This window comes from Meleagris gallopavo, chromosome 1 (assembly GCF_905368555.1).
Source record: "Meleagris gallopavo chromosome 1, MGAL_WU_HG_1.1, whole genome shotgun sequence".
Taxonomy (NCBI): domain Eukaryota; kingdom Metazoa; phylum Chordata; class Aves; order Galliformes; family Phasianidae; genus Meleagris; species Meleagris gallopavo.
In genome coordinates, this window is record NC_139404.1 from 51,550,092 (window position 1) to 51,570,648 (window position 20,557).

The 20,557-nt window shown below is 41.9% G+C and overlaps 1 protein-coding gene across 4 annotated transcripts in view; it reads right to left on the reverse strand.

The window, feature by feature from the left end:
* Positions 1-12,393: 12,393 nt before the first annotated feature.
* Positions 12,394-20,557, reverse strand: part of ISX (intestine specific homeobox) — a 28,867-nt gene continuing 20,703 nt past the window's right edge. Inside the window, exons 2-4 of one of the 4 annotated variants that reach the window (XM_085227444.1) lie at positions 20,278-20,429; positions 15,432-15,548; positions 12,394-14,713 (exon numbers count right to left, since the gene is read on the reverse strand). In XM_085227444.1, coding sequence (XP_085083570.1) covers positions 14,486-14,713; positions 15,432-15,548; positions 20,278-20,429 — 497 coding nt within the window. In that variant the 3' untranslated portion in view covers positions 12,394-14,485. The remainder of the gene's footprint in view (positions 14,714-15,431; positions 15,549-20,277; positions 20,430-20,557) is intronic. The other 3 variants (XM_010711828.4, XM_010711821.4, XM_010711815.4) reach the window with 3 other exon arrangements.

Genomic DNA, 20,557 nt, shown 5'->3' on the forward strand with positions numbered 1-20,557 from the left:
CCTCTGAGTAAAGAATTTCTGGTTAACATCTTATCCTGGTTTCAGCTGGGCCAGAGTTGATTGTCTTCATGGTGTCAAGTATGATGCTTATATTTTGGTTTTAGAAGAAAAACAATGTTGATAACAAACCAATGTTTTTGTTGTTGGTTAGCAGTGCTGTTGGTTAGCAGAGCCAAAGATGTTTCAGTTCTCAGCTTCTCAAGCTGTCCTGCCAGTGAGGGAGGTGGAGGGGGCACAAGGAGCTGGGAAGGGGCAAAACCAAGACAGCTAACTTAAAATGCCTAAAGAAATATTCAATATCATATGACATCATGTGAAAAAAAAACCTGTAAAACTGAGGGGAGTTGGTCATGGGTGGAGGTGGCCGCCACTACACGTGGTTTGGCTAGGTTACTGGTGGTGAGCAATTGTTTTGTGCATCACTATTTTGTATATATATATATGTAAATTCATATATAATTATTTTTATTTCTCTCTTCTTTTTCTGTCTTTGTAAATTGTCCTTATTTCTATCTATGAGCTGTAATTTTCTTTTTCCAGTGCTTTTCCCCATACCGCTGAGGGGATATGAGTGAGTGACTGTGTTGTTTAGCTGTTTGCCAGGTTAAACCACAACACATCTAACCTAAATCTACCCTACTCTAGTGTGAAGTCATTCCCCCTTGTCTTACCACTATTAGACTGTGTAAAAAGTCAATCTCCCTTCCGCATATGAGCTCCCCTAAAGTACTGGAAGGCTGAATGAAGTCTCCTCTGAGCCTTTCCCTCTCCAAGGTAAAAAAGCCCAACTCCCTCAACCTTTCTTCACAGGAGAGGCACTCCAGCCCTCCGATCTTCTTTGTGGCACTCCTCTGGACGCACTCGAAGTAGCTCCTCATCCTTATTGTACCAGGGTCCCTAGGCCTGGATGCAGTAGTCCAGATGGGATCTCATGAGTACAGAAAAGAGGGGGACAACCACCTCCCTCTCCCTGCTGTCACCCCTCTTCTAGTGCAGCCCAGAACACAGTTGGCCTCTTGGGCTACAAGCACACACTGCTGGCTCATGTCCAGCTTCTTGTCCACCAGGATCCCTAAGTCCTTCTCTACGGGGCTGCTAGATCACCAGGAGTAGAATCCAACATTTAAATAGTTAAAAACACATCTAACTTTGGGTAGCTGGTTGACTTCATTGATGAAATGTGAACTACCTGACTGTAGGAAGGACCTGGTGGGAGGAAACTCTTGCCAAGCTGCCCATGAAATGCAGTCCTTGACTGACGTGTGTCTCTTATAAGGCTTCCTTTAACAGGAAGATGGCTTCCTGTGAAAGTGAATGCAAACCAGACAATAAGAAGTTAATAAGTGGGAGTACAGGCAGTTCTCTGTATAGTACATGCAAAGTAGCTTGCCACTCCTGAAAAATAAGGTCCTTTGGGGATCAGCCAAGGAAAAAGGCCTTTGTTTTCTGTTAAGAAGTTACTGCGGTCTGAACACCCCTAGAAAGATTTGTTCTTGAGCCGTATTTAGGCAGCAAAGATCACCATTACCAGCAGAGAAATTCGGAAGCTTTTTTCAAAGTGATTTTTATTGTCACATAGATCTCAAAATTGATAGCATGTGCAAGAGAGAGATTTTATTCACTTCAAGTACAAGCAAGAAGTGAGTATGAGTATGAAAGCATGAATGAGTGACACAGAGATGTGCCAGCACTGTCTAGGGAACTACCTGGGGCCATCTGAAAAAAGGAGATGTCTTTGCTTAGATACAGCTTCCAGGAATATGGTTCAATAGTGGCCTCTATGTTGAAACTGGCTGGTGACTCACCAGATTATTTCTCAGCATTGGCCCTAACTAGATGTATCTTGAATCTCATCATAGTATCAAAGAATCATTTGAGTTGGAAGAGACCCCTAAAGGCCATCAAGTCCAACTCATCTGCAATGAACAGTGACACCTACAGCTAGATCAGGTGCTCAGAGCCCCTCCAGCCTGACCTTGGGTGTCTACAATGATGGAGCAATCACCATGTGCCATTTTACTACAAGGTGACATTTAGCATGACTGGTGCCCCGTGATCCACTCTGTATAGAAACGTAGGCATGCCAATGATATTTCTGAGCTGAAAGAATAGGTGCTATCCCTGGGAGAGGTAAGTTATTTAATTTATTTAGCACCTGCTTTAAAATTTTTTTTTGCACTGAGAGCTTGTAATGATCCTAGTGAGTTAAAATCAGATTTTCAGGGGTGGCTCTTCACTGCCAACAAAAGAAAAAATTCATCGAGAGTTTCTTCTTTGCTGCTAAGAAATACTCACCCCCAGGGAATGATGCCAACTGAGGATTGTGAGTGATTCTGGAAGCAGCAGGCAGGCAAATCACTTATTTTATTAGCTATATTTTGCAGCCCAGTATGTTTGTATAGTAGATACATATTTTGCATAAAGTCTATGGCTGATGTTGTGCTTTTTATCAGGGAGTGCTATTTTTTACAGCTGCTCTTTTAAGTGTCAGCACTGAGCATTTGTTGATGTCATCATCTGAGCTTTATATTGCTTTTTAAAGCGATATGGCTGTTCCAAAGCTTTGTACTTTGACAGAGATCTCACAGTTACTGGGGAGAGATGCAACCACACTTGAAATAATTTTCACTCCTTGCATGGCCACATTTATGGCATTTGTAAAACTCTGTGCAATTTTATCGCATTTATAAGGCAGTCCTGTTTTATGGCAGTTGGGAAGAACTTTGTTTTCCGTGAAAAATGGACTGCATTTGTTTCAGTGGGAGAGTCTTTCAGGGCCACAGAGGTATGAAAAACACACCCAAACTTTCTGGGCACAACAGAAAACTCTTCTGAGGATAGCAGCAACTAAAGTGTTCTCTGCCTTTGGTGTACAAGTGGTTCTTTTTGCGGTAAACAGTGTTTGCTGCTCTACATGATATGTATGAGAAAAGAGTGCAGCAAAAGAACCTCTGTAGTTAAGAATTTTAAAGCAGAACCTCAAGAAAAATGTATGTTTATATTCACACACATACATGAAAAAGCACAATGATATCCAGAGACCGGTAATACTCTTACACTCACACTGGTAAAACTTAGTTCTGTGCAAGGAGCCAGAGAAGAGGCTTTGGAACTTTACTCTGCTTAGTATCTCCCACATTAACTCGTCCCTATTTGCAGGATGCTAATGCTCTTTGGTCAGAATTAAACAAAGAGTGCCACTGAATACCTCAGTCATTTTTATTCTTAGCAGCTCTTTAACCTTCAACACCCATGGACAACTTCCCCCCTCCTCACCTCCCTACTGAGGGCTTCACCCTTAGCCATAATTGGACAAAAATCTGGAGAGGGGCCGGAGGTGAGATTTCTTAGAGCTGCTAATTAGCTGATGCCATCACATTAGAATTACAATCCAATTCCTTGGAGGACTCCAGAGCTTCTTCTCCCCAGCTCTGAGACACATGGGGAATTTACCGTCAGAAAACAGGGACAGATGATTAGTGCCAACACCCTCAGTTCCCTGAACAGTCTGGTAGAAAGTGGGTTGTTTTAAGGGCCTTGGCTGGAATTAAAGAGATTCCTTTCAAGTTTCTTTTTTCTTTTTCTTTTTTTTTTCTATATCCTTCTTAAAAAAAATAAATAATAATAATAATAAAGAAAAAGTTCACAAGCTAACTGAACAGAATGTGAAATTCGATGAGGGAAATTTCCTCTCCGGAGCTTCTCAGTTTGGGAGGAAGGGAAAAACAACAGCAGCTCTGCTGACAATAAAATTCAATTAGAGTTGAACTACCATTGATTGTTTTGATTTCATTTGTGTTTATCTTTTAATTAAGCCTTCCTCATCTTATTATTTTTTTTCTTTTTTTTGGTCCTCTTTCTTTCTGTGTCATTCAGGGGCAGCTGTCTGGTTAGCTAGAATGAAAAGGCATATTTCTTTTTTTGCTTTACTTGCCATGCTGCATGGTAAAGACACACTTCTAAGAAGACAACTATCAAGTTGGAAGGAAGTGTTGATCTGCCCGAGGACAGAAAGGCCCTGCAGAGGGATCTGGACAGGCTGGATCAATGGGCTGAGGCCAATTTTGTGAGCTTCAACATGACAAAGTGCTGGGTCCTGCACTTTGGTTACAACAACCCTGTGCATCGCTATAGACATCAGGCATGGCAGCTGGAAAGCAGAGTGGAGGAAAAGGTTCTGGAGATATTAGTTGACAGCCAGCTGAACATGAGCCAGCAGTGTGCCCAGGTGGCCAAGAAGGCCAACGGCATCCTGGCTTGTACCAGCAATAGTGCAGACAGCAGGAGCAGGGAGGTGACCGACCCTCTGTACTCAGCTCTGGTGAGGCTGCACCTCAAGTTCTGTGTTCAGTTCTGGGCCCCTCACTACAAGAAAAACATTGTGGAGCTGGAAGATGGGGCCTGCCTGAATTAGGGATTTAGTTCCCCTGTAAATTCTGTGGGAAGAGCTAGGTGCATTTACAGAGCCAAATGCTCTGTATAAAGTGGGAAGCCTACTCAAACATTTCAACATGGCACATGACCTGTCTCTGAGGCAGAAGCATGAACTACTGCTGAAGGTATCTGTCAATACCAGTGTTAAAGGTGAGGCAATCGCCACAGCTACAGACCCTAGACAAAAAGCCATGGCTGCACCTCAGACCCACTGTTTTCAGCTGTTCACCAGGATGTGAGTCCTTCACTTCTGTCTGGAGAAAGATGGGATGCACAGCTCTGATTTGGGGGAGAAATGGTTTTGGGGATGCAAGGGATCTCTGTAGAGTAATTGCTTTTCAGTCTGTGTCGTGGTGCTGACAGGAGTGCAAAAGTTGTGGAGTCAGAATGAGAGCAAATGTGAAAGAGCCTAACCAGGACCCAGTGGCCAGGACAGCGCACTGTGAGAAGTGAGACTGGGGCTTGTCTCCTGGTTTGACATCCCACCTTCTTGGAAAACCAAGGCACAACATTTTTTTTTTCTTTCTTTCTCAGTGTAAATACTTACACTGAGCAAGAATCGGTTATTGTATAACACTATGATAAAACATTTCCTGGGCTAGTGTTGAGCGCTGCAACAGGTCCTGCAAGGGCTTAGAAGATGTTGTTTCCCAGAAGAGAAGGAAATAATTTTCATAGCTCCTTCAGCGCTATTGTTTGCTGTAACATAGAGTGCAGATTTAATGTTATGAAAGCAACACTGCTAAGGTAGCTCAGCTAAGCATACAGAAAATAAAAGATGTGCCACTGTGTGCTGTTGTTTTTGTACGGACAGCAGCTTTAATGCTGGAGAGCAGTAAATTGCCTGGAATGATATTAAGTCTTGGAACACTGTGCTAACGCCAGTTTGCACTTGGATAACCCCCAGTGCAACATCAATGGGCCTACGGCTGTGGTTCTGTTCAGTAAGTAGGTATGAGAAGTTTTTTTCCATCATGCACCTATGCACCAGCCTCTGGTTCTGCCAAAGATAATGGACATTTTCCTGTTTTCTTGTTGATCTCAACAGAGACTGAATCAAACTTCCATGGTCACACTTATAAGCTTTCCCAGAGCCATCCCCCGCACACAGTTACAAAGTGCTGAACAGCAGATACGTTTGGGGTTGGGCCAGTGTGGCTCGTTTTGTGTTCTTTTGCTCCTACTTTCAGTAAAACAAGCAGTTTAACAGTAGAATTTATTCTTTAACCCAGTAGACTTTAAGCAGTTTCATTCAAGAAACACACGTACATACACACCCACGTTTACAAACACGCATACACTCATCATATATATACATTTATGTAACATCTTATTACTGCCTTTCAGTAAGTTACTACATAATTGGGTAATAAAATGCCTCCTGCTCTAGTCAGAATCTTTCCATCAGAGTCAATGAGAATTTTTAGCTTTGTTCATAGCGCAAAGAATTCTTATCCTCATCATTGTTTGCCCTCCTCCAGTGATGCTCTGTGCAACACCACAGGCTGAAGCTGAGTAAAGAAAAAAAGTAGCTAAATCAAACAGTAAAAGGTGTAGGAAACCCCAAGAAGGTGGAGTGAATACTCTGCTCTGCCCTCTTTTGTGCGTGTATTGTGACAGTCCTTAATTAAATGATTGCTGGATGCTTTTTTCCCTGTGGGATCTGATTTCATTGAATGCATGGGATGGAAGGACTCACTGAATGACAGGTCTTATGCAGGATCTCTTCATTATTAATTGTGAGCTTTCAGGCCTTATATGCTGCCTGCTCTGGCATTGGAAGGATTTTGAGACCCCTGATCTCTCTGCCGTGCTCCTCTCAAGGGCATCTGAGCCCCACAACTCAGTTTTCAGGTGAGGAAATGTAGTCTCTGATGCAGGAGGGAATCAAGAAAGGCACAGCAGGAAAAGGCTGAGAGCACTCCTGAGTTTTGCACACTGCCATAAAGTAGCGTCAAGTAGAACTGTAGTGTGACCCAGACAAGTGAAACATGAGGAGAAGCCTTCCACAAGTGATCCCCAAAACTCAACCACCAGCTAAGCATCTCCTAGGAACTCAGTGGCGCAAACCTGAACCTCATCACAATTCAGATCAACTCTTGTTCCTGGTTCATTGCTATGCAACTTCCTTATCTTGGCTCCATGAAAATATAGGTGTCCTTGCTGGTGGCACCTCCCTGGCCTCCCATCAGAGCATCCTCAATCAACCAGCATCGCTCTTCTATTTATACCATTTCTATTTCCCCTCTCCATTTACCAGTCATCCTTCAGCCACAATTCTTGCCAGACCTCTCTCCTGAGGAATTTTTCCCTATTATTAGGTAGAGAAGTTTCCTCCACCATCTTGCTCCTGTGGTTAAGGTCATGGGGCACTCAGAAACCAGTGCCAACAATCTCTGCTAGCTGTCATGAGAGTCTGGGCCATGCGTTGTCCACAGCAAGCTGAAAAGTGAGCCTGTGGGGAAGTCGAGCTGAGCTGTCAGAATAAGCATTGCACAGAGCATTGACTCTGTGCCTTTACGGCACTGAGGGACATGCTTAGTGGGCATAGTTATGAGGGATTGATGGTTGGACCAGGTGATGTTAGTGGTTTTTTCCAACCTTAAAGATTTTATGATTCTTCAGGGAATGTAACTGTTATAACCGGAAGGACTGGAAATAAACCTGTGTGAACTGATTCTCTTCAAAGACTGATACTTTGTCCAGATGACAGTTGTCGGTGGCAATGACAGCAAAAAGAACAGCTGACAGAAAAGACTGCCTCCATGCCAGATTTCAAGCTCCTGCTCTAAGCATTGTTCCCTTTTGAAAGGGTACCAGAATTTTGTCACAATGAGCAAAACAGCATGTTTTCCGCACACTCTTTCTCAAAGAAGAGTGAATCACTTAAAGTTAAGACATCGGCCTGAGGCAGACAGGTAACACAGAAAACTGTTAACTTGAAGGTTAAAATTTAGTAGAATTCAAAGTGTCTAAGAATGCGGGAATTGCATGGAAAGCACTCATTAAATGCCATCAATAAAAGATAGCACAAACACCTGCAATGCAGACTGAGATTTAGGACTCCTTGATGGGAACCTACATTTCTTTAAATAGAGGAGGGAATAGCCCTGGCAATCATATGGTAGATCCTGAACGCTACACACTTATGCACCCATAGAATCATTTGAGTTAGAGGGCCCATGTGGTCCAACTCCCCTGCAATGAACAGGGACACTCACAGCTAGATCAGGGTGCTCAAAGCCCCTCCGGCCTGACCTTGGAAGTACCAGAGATGGGGTTTCCACCATCTATGTGGGCAGCCTGTGCACGTGCCCCATCATCCGGACTATAAAAAACTTTTTCCATATATTCAGTGTAAATCTCCCCTCTTTTATTCCTCCTTTTTTTTTGTGAAAATTGGGTAGAAGGCCTCTCCTGAGTAGCTTCCTACACCATCAAGTGTATCATGGCAGTAAGGAGGTACCTTCCATTGCTTGGTGCCCTTACAGAGAATGTGCACCCACTCCCGCCCCAGGAATCTTGGCAGCACTGCGAAGGATGGCCCTATGTTCAGGGCAGTAAAAAGAGATTAGCCAAGGGAATAAAGCAAAAGTAGAAGTAGAGTTTGTTCTCTAAAGCATATAGGCAGGCAAAAGAAAGGAGAGAGGGAATAGTGAGGCTTCAGAGAGTGGAAAATTAGTGACAAGCAAGGTTGATGTTGCTGCAGGCCCTAAACGATTTCTTAGCTTCATCAGACACAAACAAAGCAAAAGGTACCATCCCGGAGTCAAGAGCATGTTTCCTGCAGAGAAAAAAAAGAGAAGTGTTAAATTAGCTCTTTCTATTGTTGAGGAACAGATGAAATGGCTCTTTCTGCTGTTGGAAGTGTTTGAAACCGTTAAAAGCCTGAGGGGTTTGTAAATAGCAGCACCTACTTTTAATTGAAGATGATGAAGAATTCAGTGAGTTTCTGCCTTGTAAGCTTGACTTCAGCTGCATGACAAAGATGAGGAATGCAACGGCAAAGAATGTGATTATTAGAGAAATTTGAAATGCAGAAAAAGGGGCAGCTGCTATGAATTCATGGCACATGATTGCTGGCTGATACTCTTTAATTCTTTAACAGACTGTAGATCGTTTAGGTGGCCAGCATGTATCATGTGATGTCACATGATGTTACAAGCTGTCCCATGAAGGCACACACTCTCCCTGAAATAACTGTGAAAACAGCTATTTGGGTAATTAATTCTTTGCCACTTATATTTATTTTTTCTAGCTAATAAAAAAAAAAAAATCTATTTAGGTTTTCTTCTAAAACATTTATTCTAAAACCCCTTAGCAACTTTGACACCAGGTTTATTTTTGATCAAATGAATGAAACAGCTCTGGAATCTTTTGAGAATCTTCCAGCTCTGAAGAGATGGAATTAAAGGCTCTTTCCATTCCTGCCCTTTCCAGCCTGACAGGCTTCGGGAGGCCAGGGGTGAGCTTTTATTGCTAGTCCCTTGAAAACAACATTAGTCTGTGTGGGTATCTTTGGATGGACGCTATAAAAGATGGATTTCAACAAAAGTAAGAACGTGTGAAATGGCTTGGAAGCGAGCTAAAAACTGGCCTAGGGACAGAACAGGTTTGCCTGAAGACACAAGCAAAGAGGATGTACCACAAGAAACATTTTTGGAAAGAAACAAGATCTCCTGGCTGGATGGAGGTCCACCTGAATTATTCCACTAACCACTATGTTTTGAATTAAGATCTTATTTGCATCCAGACTTTTTGGTTGACCTTTCTGAGTTGCACATGTGTGGTCATTTCATTCCTGAGTTAAACCAATATAATTTTTTCAAATATAAAAACACACAAAACTATTGAGAGTCAAAAAGGGAAGAGAAAAATAGGTGAGACCTGAAGTCCAAGCTAAGGTGAGATGTGGGGTGATGGAGGAAGGGCACACTGCAGTTGCTTAGCAAAGTCAGGTCAGAGCACAGAGTGGGAAAAGGATACAGATCTTGCTCAACAAGCATGAAGAACCAGATGTTTAGCTGCTTTAAGTCACAGTTTTTTCTGACCCAAGGTCTAGTGCGTACCTGTTTGGAATTGCAGAGCAGGCTGCTCTCCCTCTGCATGTTCTCTTTCTGACTGTGTTAATCACAGGAAGGAAAAAAGAACAAACTCTCAAAAGTAAACAACTATTGCAAACCTTAGTTCTTTTTTCCAGCCACCCCTACAAAACAACAGCAGCACTGATATCAGAAAAGCTTTTTAGAACCCATTGGGCTCTCTTACTATGGTGTTGGTAAAAGTTTGCCAATTGGGAAACTCCAGCTATGAGAGAAAAAAGAAAAAGAACAAGAAAAAAAAAAAAAAAAAGGCACAACAAAATTAGCTTTTTATCAAAAGAGCAATCACTGCACGTTTCTCCTTGCTCTGCCAGATGTCAATTTCAGTCTCATATGTAGCCGGTTTTCCACATTAAATAGTCTAAATAGGAGTTGGGCAGCCACATGGTCCAGTTTCTATGTGGTATTCAAATTTCTTCCTGTACACCTGTGCCCTCTTCCCCTCCAGCAGCTCAGGGCCACCTCTCCCTAATAGTTGACATGTGAACTAAGCTGATCCTGATCCCGCCAACTCACTGCTCTCCCCATTCCCTTCTCCCTGATGCATATTCACCAACTTCTTTGGACTTTGTTCCAGTCTCCACCTTCTTGATTGGTGCTAATTTACGTCGGTTCTCGGACCTTGGTCATCCATCTAATTGTTTTTGATCCAGTTAAGAATCTTGCCCTCAATACCTATGACCCTGAAGGATTTACATAGAAAGATTAAGGACACAAGATAGCTAGGTGAGCTAAGCCAGGGCAGTCTGAAGGCTCAGAGATGTCTACAGTGTGCAAATATCATTGACAGGATTGTCTTCCTTGTGCTGAAGAGGGCTAATTTGTCTGATATTGGTGGCTTGGCTCATCGAGACAAGTCAGTGTGAAAATGGAAATCAGGGCCATAAGCAGAGGAGAGGAATTGTGAAGGTTATAAGGGGTTTTGTGGGGGATTGCAAAGAGTATCTGTGAAGTGGGTTGCATAGCCTTGTCATTTGAAGTAAAACCTCTAAATTTCTATGATAAGTAATGATAAGTAATGCTTCATTTTTGTCCTGGGCCAGGACTAGATAGGACTCTCCTGTCACTCATTTCTGAGCTGTCTTTAAGTTAACATGACCTGATCCACGAGATTGAGCAATAGCCTTCCAGGATGCAGGGAGTATGTAACACTAATCTGTTATAGAATCATAGAATCTTAAAATGGCTTGGGTTGGAAGGGACCTTAGAGATCATCAAGTTTAAACCCCACTGCCATGGGCAGGGCTACCAGGCACTATATCAAGTGTTAAATCAGGCTGCCCAGGGCCCCATCCAAACTGGCCTTAAACACCTCCAGAGACGGGATACCCTCAGCTTCTCTGGGCAGCCTGTGCTGTGCCTCATCGCCCTCAGTGAAAAGCTTTCCCCGATATCTAATCAAAATCTCCTCTCCTTTACGTTAAAACCATCTGCTCTTGTCCTATCATTATCTACTCGTGTAAAAAGTTGATTTCCCTCCTGCTTATAATCTCCCTTTAAATACTGGAAGGCTGAAATGAATTCTCCCTGTAGCCTTTTCTTCTCCAGACTAAACTAGCCCAGCTCTCCCAGCCTGTCTTTGTAGGAGAGGTGCTCTAGCCCCCTGATCATCTTTGTGGCCCTCCTCTGGACCCTCTCCAAAAGCTCCATGTTTCTTGTACTGGGGGACCCAGGCCTGGACAGAATGTTCCAGATAGGGCCTCATGAGGGCAAAGCAGAGAGGGACAACATCGCATTGGCCCTTGCCTTGGAGAAGTTATCCAGATCAGCCAAGGGAACAAAATGTTGTGACCATATTTGAGCCTAAGCTCTCTGCTGGGCCCCTTGGATAGAGATTATAATCACACTTTTTTTCAGCTATTTCGCTGCTGAGATGGCCATAGTTCTGTCTCGGACAAGCATAGCAGAGATGCTAGATTCTGAAGCATAGAATATAAGTATGGTAAGAACTGAACACATCTGATTCTTTTTCCCTGATAAATCCCCAGCTACCTACAAAGAAAGGTGAATCACTCTGCTTCTACTCTGAAATAAGGATTAAACCATTGCTGCAACTTGGCAGGTATTGCTAGTGTGTAGTCAGCTTCCTCTGACAGCCCTTTGTCAGACAGGTTTAAAGTATATGTGTGCCCAGAACAATCCTATATGTCTGAATGACTTGGTGGGGTATAGGGTGCCCCTGAATCTGAGTGTGTCCAACTTGGTATTTTCTGGAAACACTAAAGTATAAAACAATGCAAAAATGGCATTCTGAGTACCACAACAGGCATGAAATTAGTGGTCTTTTCTACTTCTTGCTTAGAGGATAGATACAGGGTATGGTGGAAGGAAAAGATACCAACATCACTGAAGATAAGATGAAAACTGTAAGTGCTGGAATTTAACAAGATGCCAATGACAGGAACTGTCCCACTCACCTCAGAATGAAATTATGAAATCTGTGAAAAACTAACTGTTAATACTAAATCTCTCTGGAATTTGACCAGCTATATCTACATGAGTGGAGATGCTGCACATTTCCTGAAATCTAGATCTGCTGTTGAGTGGGAAATCTAGGAATTTTATAAATAAACAAGAAATCCCAAGTAAAAATCCCAAAACCGTTCTACATCAAAACAAAATCTCCAAGTATTGGCACTGTGAGCCAAAAAAAAGTGATTCCAAGGCTTTCATTTTTCAAGATGAAGCTGTTGAAACTTACTCAGCAGCTCTACTTCTCACCTCTGTGCCCCAAAAAAGGGCTTCTAGATAACCTCTGAGGCATGAAGCAGAGTTTCCAGATTTGGGGCAGGCATCTGGCCATGTAGGGACCCTGGCATTGGGTTTATCAGGTACACATGTGGACTGGTCACAAAATAAAGAATAATAGAGGAAAGTTGTTAGATTTCATTTACAAGACTGGAGAAACTGAAACACTCAAAGATAAATAACCACATTATGACAATTACAGAATCGTTGTCAATGCTGCACAAATTACTCCCCAAGATGAGCTGTGCTGGCTTGCAGCCCTTGTCTACTTCTGTGAGAGTCATGCCCATAGTCATCTAAATTCTTACCTTCATGTGATTACAATGCCAATGCATATCCCATTCGACAGGGAGAATTCTGACCCTGGAAGCTTCACTAATGCATGGACTTCATCAAACCTAGAAACTCAAGTGTGAGCATTTTTCCTTCTACAAAGTGAGACCAGGATGAGACTGCAATGCAGTCACCTGAAGTTGAAAGAGGTGAATAACATGACTAATTCCAGTTGATTTTAATCAGTTAACTGCTTTAACCGCTTTGTGATTCTGAAAACCTTTATCTGACTTGATTGTCCTTTAGATGATAGACATGATGCCAGGGATAAAGAGGCTGTAAAGACTCACTCAATGCAGGAAAAAGGAAATGAAGCACCTGTGGGAAATGGGACAATATATCTGATTTCTGATGAATAGTTGTGGCCTGGAGAAATGAAGTCCATACAAGGCAGGGTTTTGCTCATTCATTTTTTTACCCTGCAACAATCAACTACTTACTTGTTTACAGGTCTCTCAAATGTAAAATATAGGGACAGCTGGTACCAGCCAGAGAACAAAAAAGTTATTAATTCACTGTGAACCCTATGTAACTATCGGTGACTGGGAAAAAGCTGAAAACCTGGCAGCTGGATTCTATCCAGAGAGATTTCTTAAATATACAACCTATACAGAGGCATTTACCTACCTGCACTGTCATACGCACAGAGCAGACTCTTCAGCAAGCATTCGGGTGATGATTTGCTTTGTATTCGGACTGTGTCACAAATGGTCACCCTTACAAGTGATATGTCTGGGAGGGAGACAATGCCTTTGCTCAGCAGATTCCCCTATTGGTGTACAATGTGTGTTGTGACTGCAAAACAGAAAATGATGCAACCCTTTAAACAATGCCTTCCAATAGTGTTTCCCATGAGTCGGTGGAGACATGAGCAGAAGGAGCACTAGACCCTCGACAAGCAGGGAAAAAGCCATATGTTGGAAGGAGATTAATATTATGCAAATAATAGGGCATATAGACATTTTGTAAATGGGCAGGCCGATCTCATTATTGATCTACAATTAAGCCAAACTGTGGGGTCATAACATCCTATTATGTCTAGTAGATTAAACTCAGTTAGGCCGTCTCTTTGTTATTGTTTCTGATGGAGTTTTAGAGCTTTCTTAATTCAGGTCAGAAATTGAGAGGCTTCTTCATAAGCATTTTAATTAACCAACTGAAGAATTCTCTTGCCCCCAGAGACTCACAGTACCAAATCCAGAGCTCAGCCCTGCTGCCCCTCTCAGACTGTTGTATTTAAGCTCAAATCATGTTTCTGTCCCTTTATTCAAGTCAAAAACACATCCATTAAACCAAACCAACTCCCTTCCCTCACCAAATGCTTTGGAAAACAGAAGTATCTTAAAAGTCCGATATTTTGACCTAAACATGTTCTTTGCTCCTTCCCAAGTAAAGACGAGCATGTCCAAGGAAAGAAACTTATATCTATGGAGGAAAATCTTGTTTGGCCCGACTTTGGGGCTACATACTCCTCACAGCAGGTATATTCCCTTCTCCAAGGCATTGGTGCAATTGAGTCATGTGGTGTTATCTCGGGGCTGAATAAAAGTCAAGTTCTTTTGCAGGACTACTCAGTTTGGTGTACTGTCCCTCTGGGTTTGATGCTCTTGGTTGAGACGCTCTTGGTTGAACGGCTTGGTTTCTACAGAACATGCTGCTCCTCTGGTCAACACAGATCTCCTTCCCAGTCCATGGTGGCTCTTGTCAATGTTCACTAGACTGCAGCTTCTTGTTTTGGTACTCATGAAGCTGATTTCATGCCATTTATCATCCCAGCACATTTGCTTGAGGAGAGCACCTGCCCCCTGCAAACTGTCATGGATGATAAAGGCATGCTCCCCAAGTCCCCTGCTCCTCCACATCCTTGTTTATGTAGAGATACTGCTCTGTTCCATCTTGTGGGAGTGTGGTGCACTGTAGGCGGGGAGGACATTGAAGAAAAAGTATGGTTTTGGGAAAGGCAGCAGCTCCAAGTGGTGGGGGATGTAGGAGAGTGTGCTGGGCATCCAAGTAGTTGTCAGCTGTCCTTGTAGTGGTGAGTAGTATCCTATGGAAGGGATGGTGGCTGCAAGCTTCCTCGGCATCAAGCTAGGAACCTTTCAAGAGTAAAAATGAAATCTTAGATAAACCAATACTGACTTTTTACTTAGATACAATTTGCAGTCAACCTTAATTGTTTCCCTGGTGCTCAGTAATTATGAAAAAAAATATATAAAAGAATAGGCTCCCTAAAACCCAGTGAAGTGCTGTCACTCAGGGATCAAGGCAAAATATCCTTTGTTATAGCAATGGAAACGCTAGTGACAGGGAAGGAGTCTGTGTGCCAGCCTAGTCTAACTGTCCTGGTCCTAAAAATGGCAACAGTTGAGGGCAAAAAGCACAGATCAGCCTAACAAGGCTGGACATTGTGAAGGGATACTGGCTAAAGAAACACAGCTTTGTAGTTGGAAATGTCCTGTTCCTTCCTGTTCAGGACATTGCCTGCTATGGTAAAGATGTTTGACCCAAAGTATGATTTACAGGGAATGTAAATCAATGTAAAAAATTTAGTAGTAAAATAGGGTAGGACCACCCTACAAGAGAGATCTCACAGCGTATTTATGGAATATATGGGATTAGGGTTTAGGGATAACACTTACTGCTAAAAATATATATATATTCATTGACCATGCTTGTTGGGATTTATCTGGATCATATCACCATTTTTTATACTTTCTGATTCTCTCTCTGTCAGATAGTCCCATGTGACAAGGTGACTTGATGAAGGATACCTGTCTCCTCTCTCTGGCTTTATATATAGCCACCAGTACTCACTGTAATATCTGACTTGGGAGCAGGAATGAAATCAACTTCTGTCAGATGTTGAAGGCCACCAAAGTTGCCAAATTTTTCATGTTTCCTCCACTTGGCTCGCTGGTTCTGGAACCAGATCTGGATACAGGCAAGAAAGGACATAGAAATGAGTAGCTGTTACAGGAGAAATTGCTCACATCCAACTAATTTTCCTGTTCATTAAGTGAGGTTCAGAGAACAATGACCTCTAGCTCAGCATCAACAGAGGCTGAACCTAAAGAAAAACATTTAGTTTGACACAGTACCTCTTGCACTTTGCATAGCATATGGAATCTCTGCATAATTGGAACAGCCACTTTTCTCTCACAGAATCAGATCTTCTAAAAATAAATAAATATTATAATATATAAATATATAAAACAATAAAGATTGTGTTGCCAGTGGAGCTATAGTAGCAGGGTTTTTCCTGTATTTGGCTTGTAACATTTTGAAATTCATGTAAGGATTCCAAGCAAAAGATTCAAGAAGATGCCACCATTTGAATCACTCAGCACTCTCAATATGTTATCTGCCATATCTTTTGCCCATGACAATGACCAACCAGTTTTCTCAAGGCAGTTTCTTTCATCTGTCAGCTGCTTTGACCTGTCTAGCTTCTAACTGAGGCACAAAAGTATAGTTGTGTAATAACCACAGTAGTAGAAGATCTTGTTGCAACGCTGTGAAAGTTGAATTCCCTTTCCATTGTGGGACCAGCTGGCTTAGTAACTTGTTGTTTGAATGTAAGCATTTCTTACTTGGCAAGTGCTTCAAGTGAACACAAGGTGTTAGGGATCAAAACCAGATGCTGTTGGTTGTAAATATATATGCATTTTAAATCTGATAATGAACAGCTCAATTATTTCAGCATCTCTTGCCCAGGAATTAATGCGAATGCCAGGAGACCCGTGCTATATTGCTGATAGTTAGCACTATCTGAGGTTACTGAAAGGACAGCCTTGTTTATCTGGGTTTGCATGTGTTCGAGAACTGCTTAGTCTGTATGAACTGCTCCATTCCCTTTCGACCAGGCAGGAGTTATATGGTGAAACAGTACCATGAATGATTCCTCTTTATCACCGATAAGTGATTGAGGGTACGGGGTGTACTGAAGCCAAAAATTCAACCTTTTAAGTGTTCTTTCCAAAGTCTGCACATTGAATAAAGCACTCACTTGAGGGATATTTTATTATTATTTAATATTGGTACAGCTGTGTTTAGAACCCAAACCAACACCATTTTACCCAACTGGCTCTCTAACACCCTTACCCCTAGAATGATTTCTCAGTGTGCACCCTGACTTTCCTTCTTTGGGATTTAAATCTATTCCTCCAAGTTGTATCCACCACAGATCTCAACCTACTGATACTACTCTTTCTCTGTTTACTATTAACCTTCAATTTTCCAGTGCTTCTGAACTGGCACAGAGACAAAGCACAGCATTCTCACGTGTGCTTGTGAAAATCACACTGGTGCTAAAGCCAGGGTCTGCTGCCTCCTTAATCTTGCCTGAGACTTCACAAAGGACTCATCTGTCCTCTCAGCAGTAGCATTAGCTAGGAGCAGGATGAGTGAGGTTGATCAGCGGGATATTTGAGGAAACAAGGGCTAAAACAAAGTGCAGAGAGAGGGTGGTGTGCCCCATGTTGTAGGAACAACTTCCATCTGTTACTTTGTGCTCATCCCCATATTATTCTCTTGCAGATCCATGACTAATGAGACAGAACATGCTGTACTAAAGAATCAACTTTTTCCTTATTAACCAGTCCCCTATCTTCTTACTATTTCATAACTCGATTATTAAAGATTTTACCGATTAGGCAGTACAAATTGACCTTTGTGTCAGTAAATGGTTTCTATAAGAGACCTCCTTTGAAATGTCCTCGTTTGCGATTGGACGCCTGCTGCACATTCAGCTTCTTGTGTACTAGCACATGGCGTCTTGATCTTAATCCAAAAGCAGTGTAAGACCAAGGCAAGGTCCTTGCAGTCACATGCCCTCAATGTTATTAACTCTATCAATCAAATATATAATCTAATAAAAAAAAGATGGGTTTGATGACATCGTTTTCCTTAAGCCAATGATGAAAAGTGTTAGATATTTCACTCTTATTTTAATTCATCATTAACAGAGTCTCATATCAGCTTTAACATTGTTTTGCCAAAATCAATGTTTGTCTCACAGACCAATCATTATCTGGTCATTCTGTCTACACTTTTAAGCACTGACACAATATTAGCTCTTTTCCAGGTCCCTGAAATATCTCCTGGGTTCCAGGACTGACTGAATATCAAACTGATGACCCAAGATGCTTCTCAAGCAGCTTTTAAGAGCTACTAGAAGCAAGTCACACAGATTCTGGATTTAAAAATGTCAGACTGCAGCCGCTGTTCAACATTGTCCTGATGGAAAGTGTTCATAGCCATCATGTGATACCACCACCTGATCTGACATATTTCCAAGCCAGAGATCTGCCAGTTCTGCATTATCCTTGACAGTCCCGCTATGTCTATTGAGAAGCAGATCAATATAATTGTTCACTTCCTTTTTTTTAAAAAAAATTTTTTTTGCTCTCTATATATTTTTATTGAGTTTCTGATGATCCTTTACTTTTTTGACTACAGATTTAGCCTGTATCAGTTTGCACTGCTTATTCATTTTTATAACTTCCTGTTTCTAATGTTTACCCATCTAGCCTCTTTCGTAGAATTACAGAATCACAGAACCACAAGGTTGGAAAGGACCTACAAGATCATCTAGTCCGACTGTCCTCCCATTACCAATGCTAACAGAAGCCACTAAACCATATCTTGTAACTCCTCAGTCAGACGCCTCTTGAACACTGCCAGGGACGGTGACTCCACCACTTCCCTGGGCAGCCATTCCAGTGCTTGACCACTCTCTGAGAGAAAATTTTTTTCCTCAGGTCTAATCTAAATCTCATCTGGTACAACTTGTGGGCATTTCCTCGGGTCCTGTTTGTTGCCTGTGAGAAGAGGTCAAATCCCTCGTCATCACAACCTCCCTTCAGGAAGTTGTAGAGTGCAATAAGGTCTCCTCTGAGCCTCCTGTTCTCCAGACTAAATAATCCCAGTTCCCTCAGCCGCTCCTCATAAGACCTGTGCTCCAGATCCCTCACCAGTTTCGTTACCCTTCTATGGACACGTTCCAGGGCCTCAATGTCTTTCTTGTAGTGAAGGGCCCAAAACTGAACACAGTAGTTGAGGTGCGGCCTCACCAGTGCTGAGTATGGGGGAATGATTACCTCCTTGCTCCTGCTGGCTGCACTATTTCTAATGCAGGCCAGGATGGCATTGGCCCTCCTGGCCACCTTTCATTTGTGTTGCAAGTAGGCACGCACAAGTACAAGGTTGTTTTTCCATTTGTCCACTTAAATTGTTCTGCAAGAATCACAGATTTGTTTCTTGATTGGCTTCTCACATCATTATGAAATGTTTCACATGATTACTGCAGTGATTTCTCACTTTTTTTTTTTGTTAAGTTCTCCAAGGTGATTTGATTTACAGCTGATTTTAGCCTTGTCAAAGCTATTATTTCAAAGCACAAAAAACAAATGTGAATGTTAGGCGCTCTTTTTTGTTTACATATAACAAATACAATCAAAATTAAAACAATCTTGCACGTAAGTTACCACTAGATTTTAGTTCTGTGGCCAATTTTTATCAGTCAAGAAAGGGATAAATGCAGAACTTCCATGTCAGATCCCCTGTCTGTACAGGGAATTTGCTGGAATTCAGATGGGCTTTTTCTTCTTTCTCCTACATCTCAGGTTGATGTTTGCCATAATAACTCAGTTTATTTCCTTCTTTCTTTTTCTCTACAGACTATAAATTACTTTTCTTTTACATGGAAGATGGTTCTGTTCTTTCATGTGATTTGATTTTCAGGAACACTGACTAATAGCCCAGCTCATGCTTCATGCCATTGGAAACATGTCATGTGTGTACAGATATTGCTAGTGGGCACACTGCAGCTGTGCTGTTCCAATGTTCCCTGTCACCTAATTCTGAAGCAGTATCATCACAGTTAGTCCATAGTCCCAGGCATGTCTCAGTCAATAAACTGCACTATGGTGAACTTTGATTGTTAGAGTGGGATATGTACATAGAAATACACTGATGACTTCAGAATTATGACAAGCACAGAAACTGTAAAAATCATCACAATCATTCTAAATAGAACACCGATTTCCAAAATCCAGTGATATGTACATTTCAATGCAGCATATGTCACATACAGCAGACATGTGGGGTCAGCGTTGAGCTCTGTCATCAAGATGACATTACAGCTGGGGGAAGCTAAATCAATTTCCCTGAACTGAAATTACATCCAGGGCATTTATATCTGTGATATCAAATTACAAAACATTAAGAAATCACTTCCATTTGGGCAGTTATTTTCACTTTTTTTAAAACCTGTAGAAGAGGGACAATGTGAATTACAATGAATTACATTGCTTATAAAAGGTTGATAAATGATCGATATATTTTTTTCATAAATGGCAGTTCTGTTGCTACAGAGTCCAACAGGTTGCTTATAACCATCTGTAACTCCTATTTGCTATGCATTTAATATACTCAGAGCACCTGTTAACCCTTTGATTAATCCCATTTGGTTAATCCCAATTGGGTGACAAATGCTTTTTACCCTATTTGTAAAAGGAGAATAATGATACTGGCCTCTCATGTAAAGCAACAGAGAGATCATATATTTCATTAGTGTTGTCACTCAGGCACGAAGTATTTAGAACATATCCTGAGTAAAGAATTGGTGCAATGAGTTTAGCTCTTTGGAGATAGAATGTACCTGAACTCTGGCTTCTGGTAGGTTAATCTTTGCTGCCAACTGATTGCGAATATGGACATCTGGGTAGTGAGTCACTTGGAAAATCTTCTCAAGTTCCTGAAGCTGCTCAGCTGTGAACGTTGTCCGGATTCTCCGTTTCCCTTTCCTCTCAACTGTGCAAAGAAGGAAAAGTATATTGAATCTCATAGGAAATGGCCACAGAACAACAAGAAGATTCAGAGATACAGAAATTTCTGCAAATTGCTGTGCAGCTGGGATGGCATCTCCAACACCTAGAGAT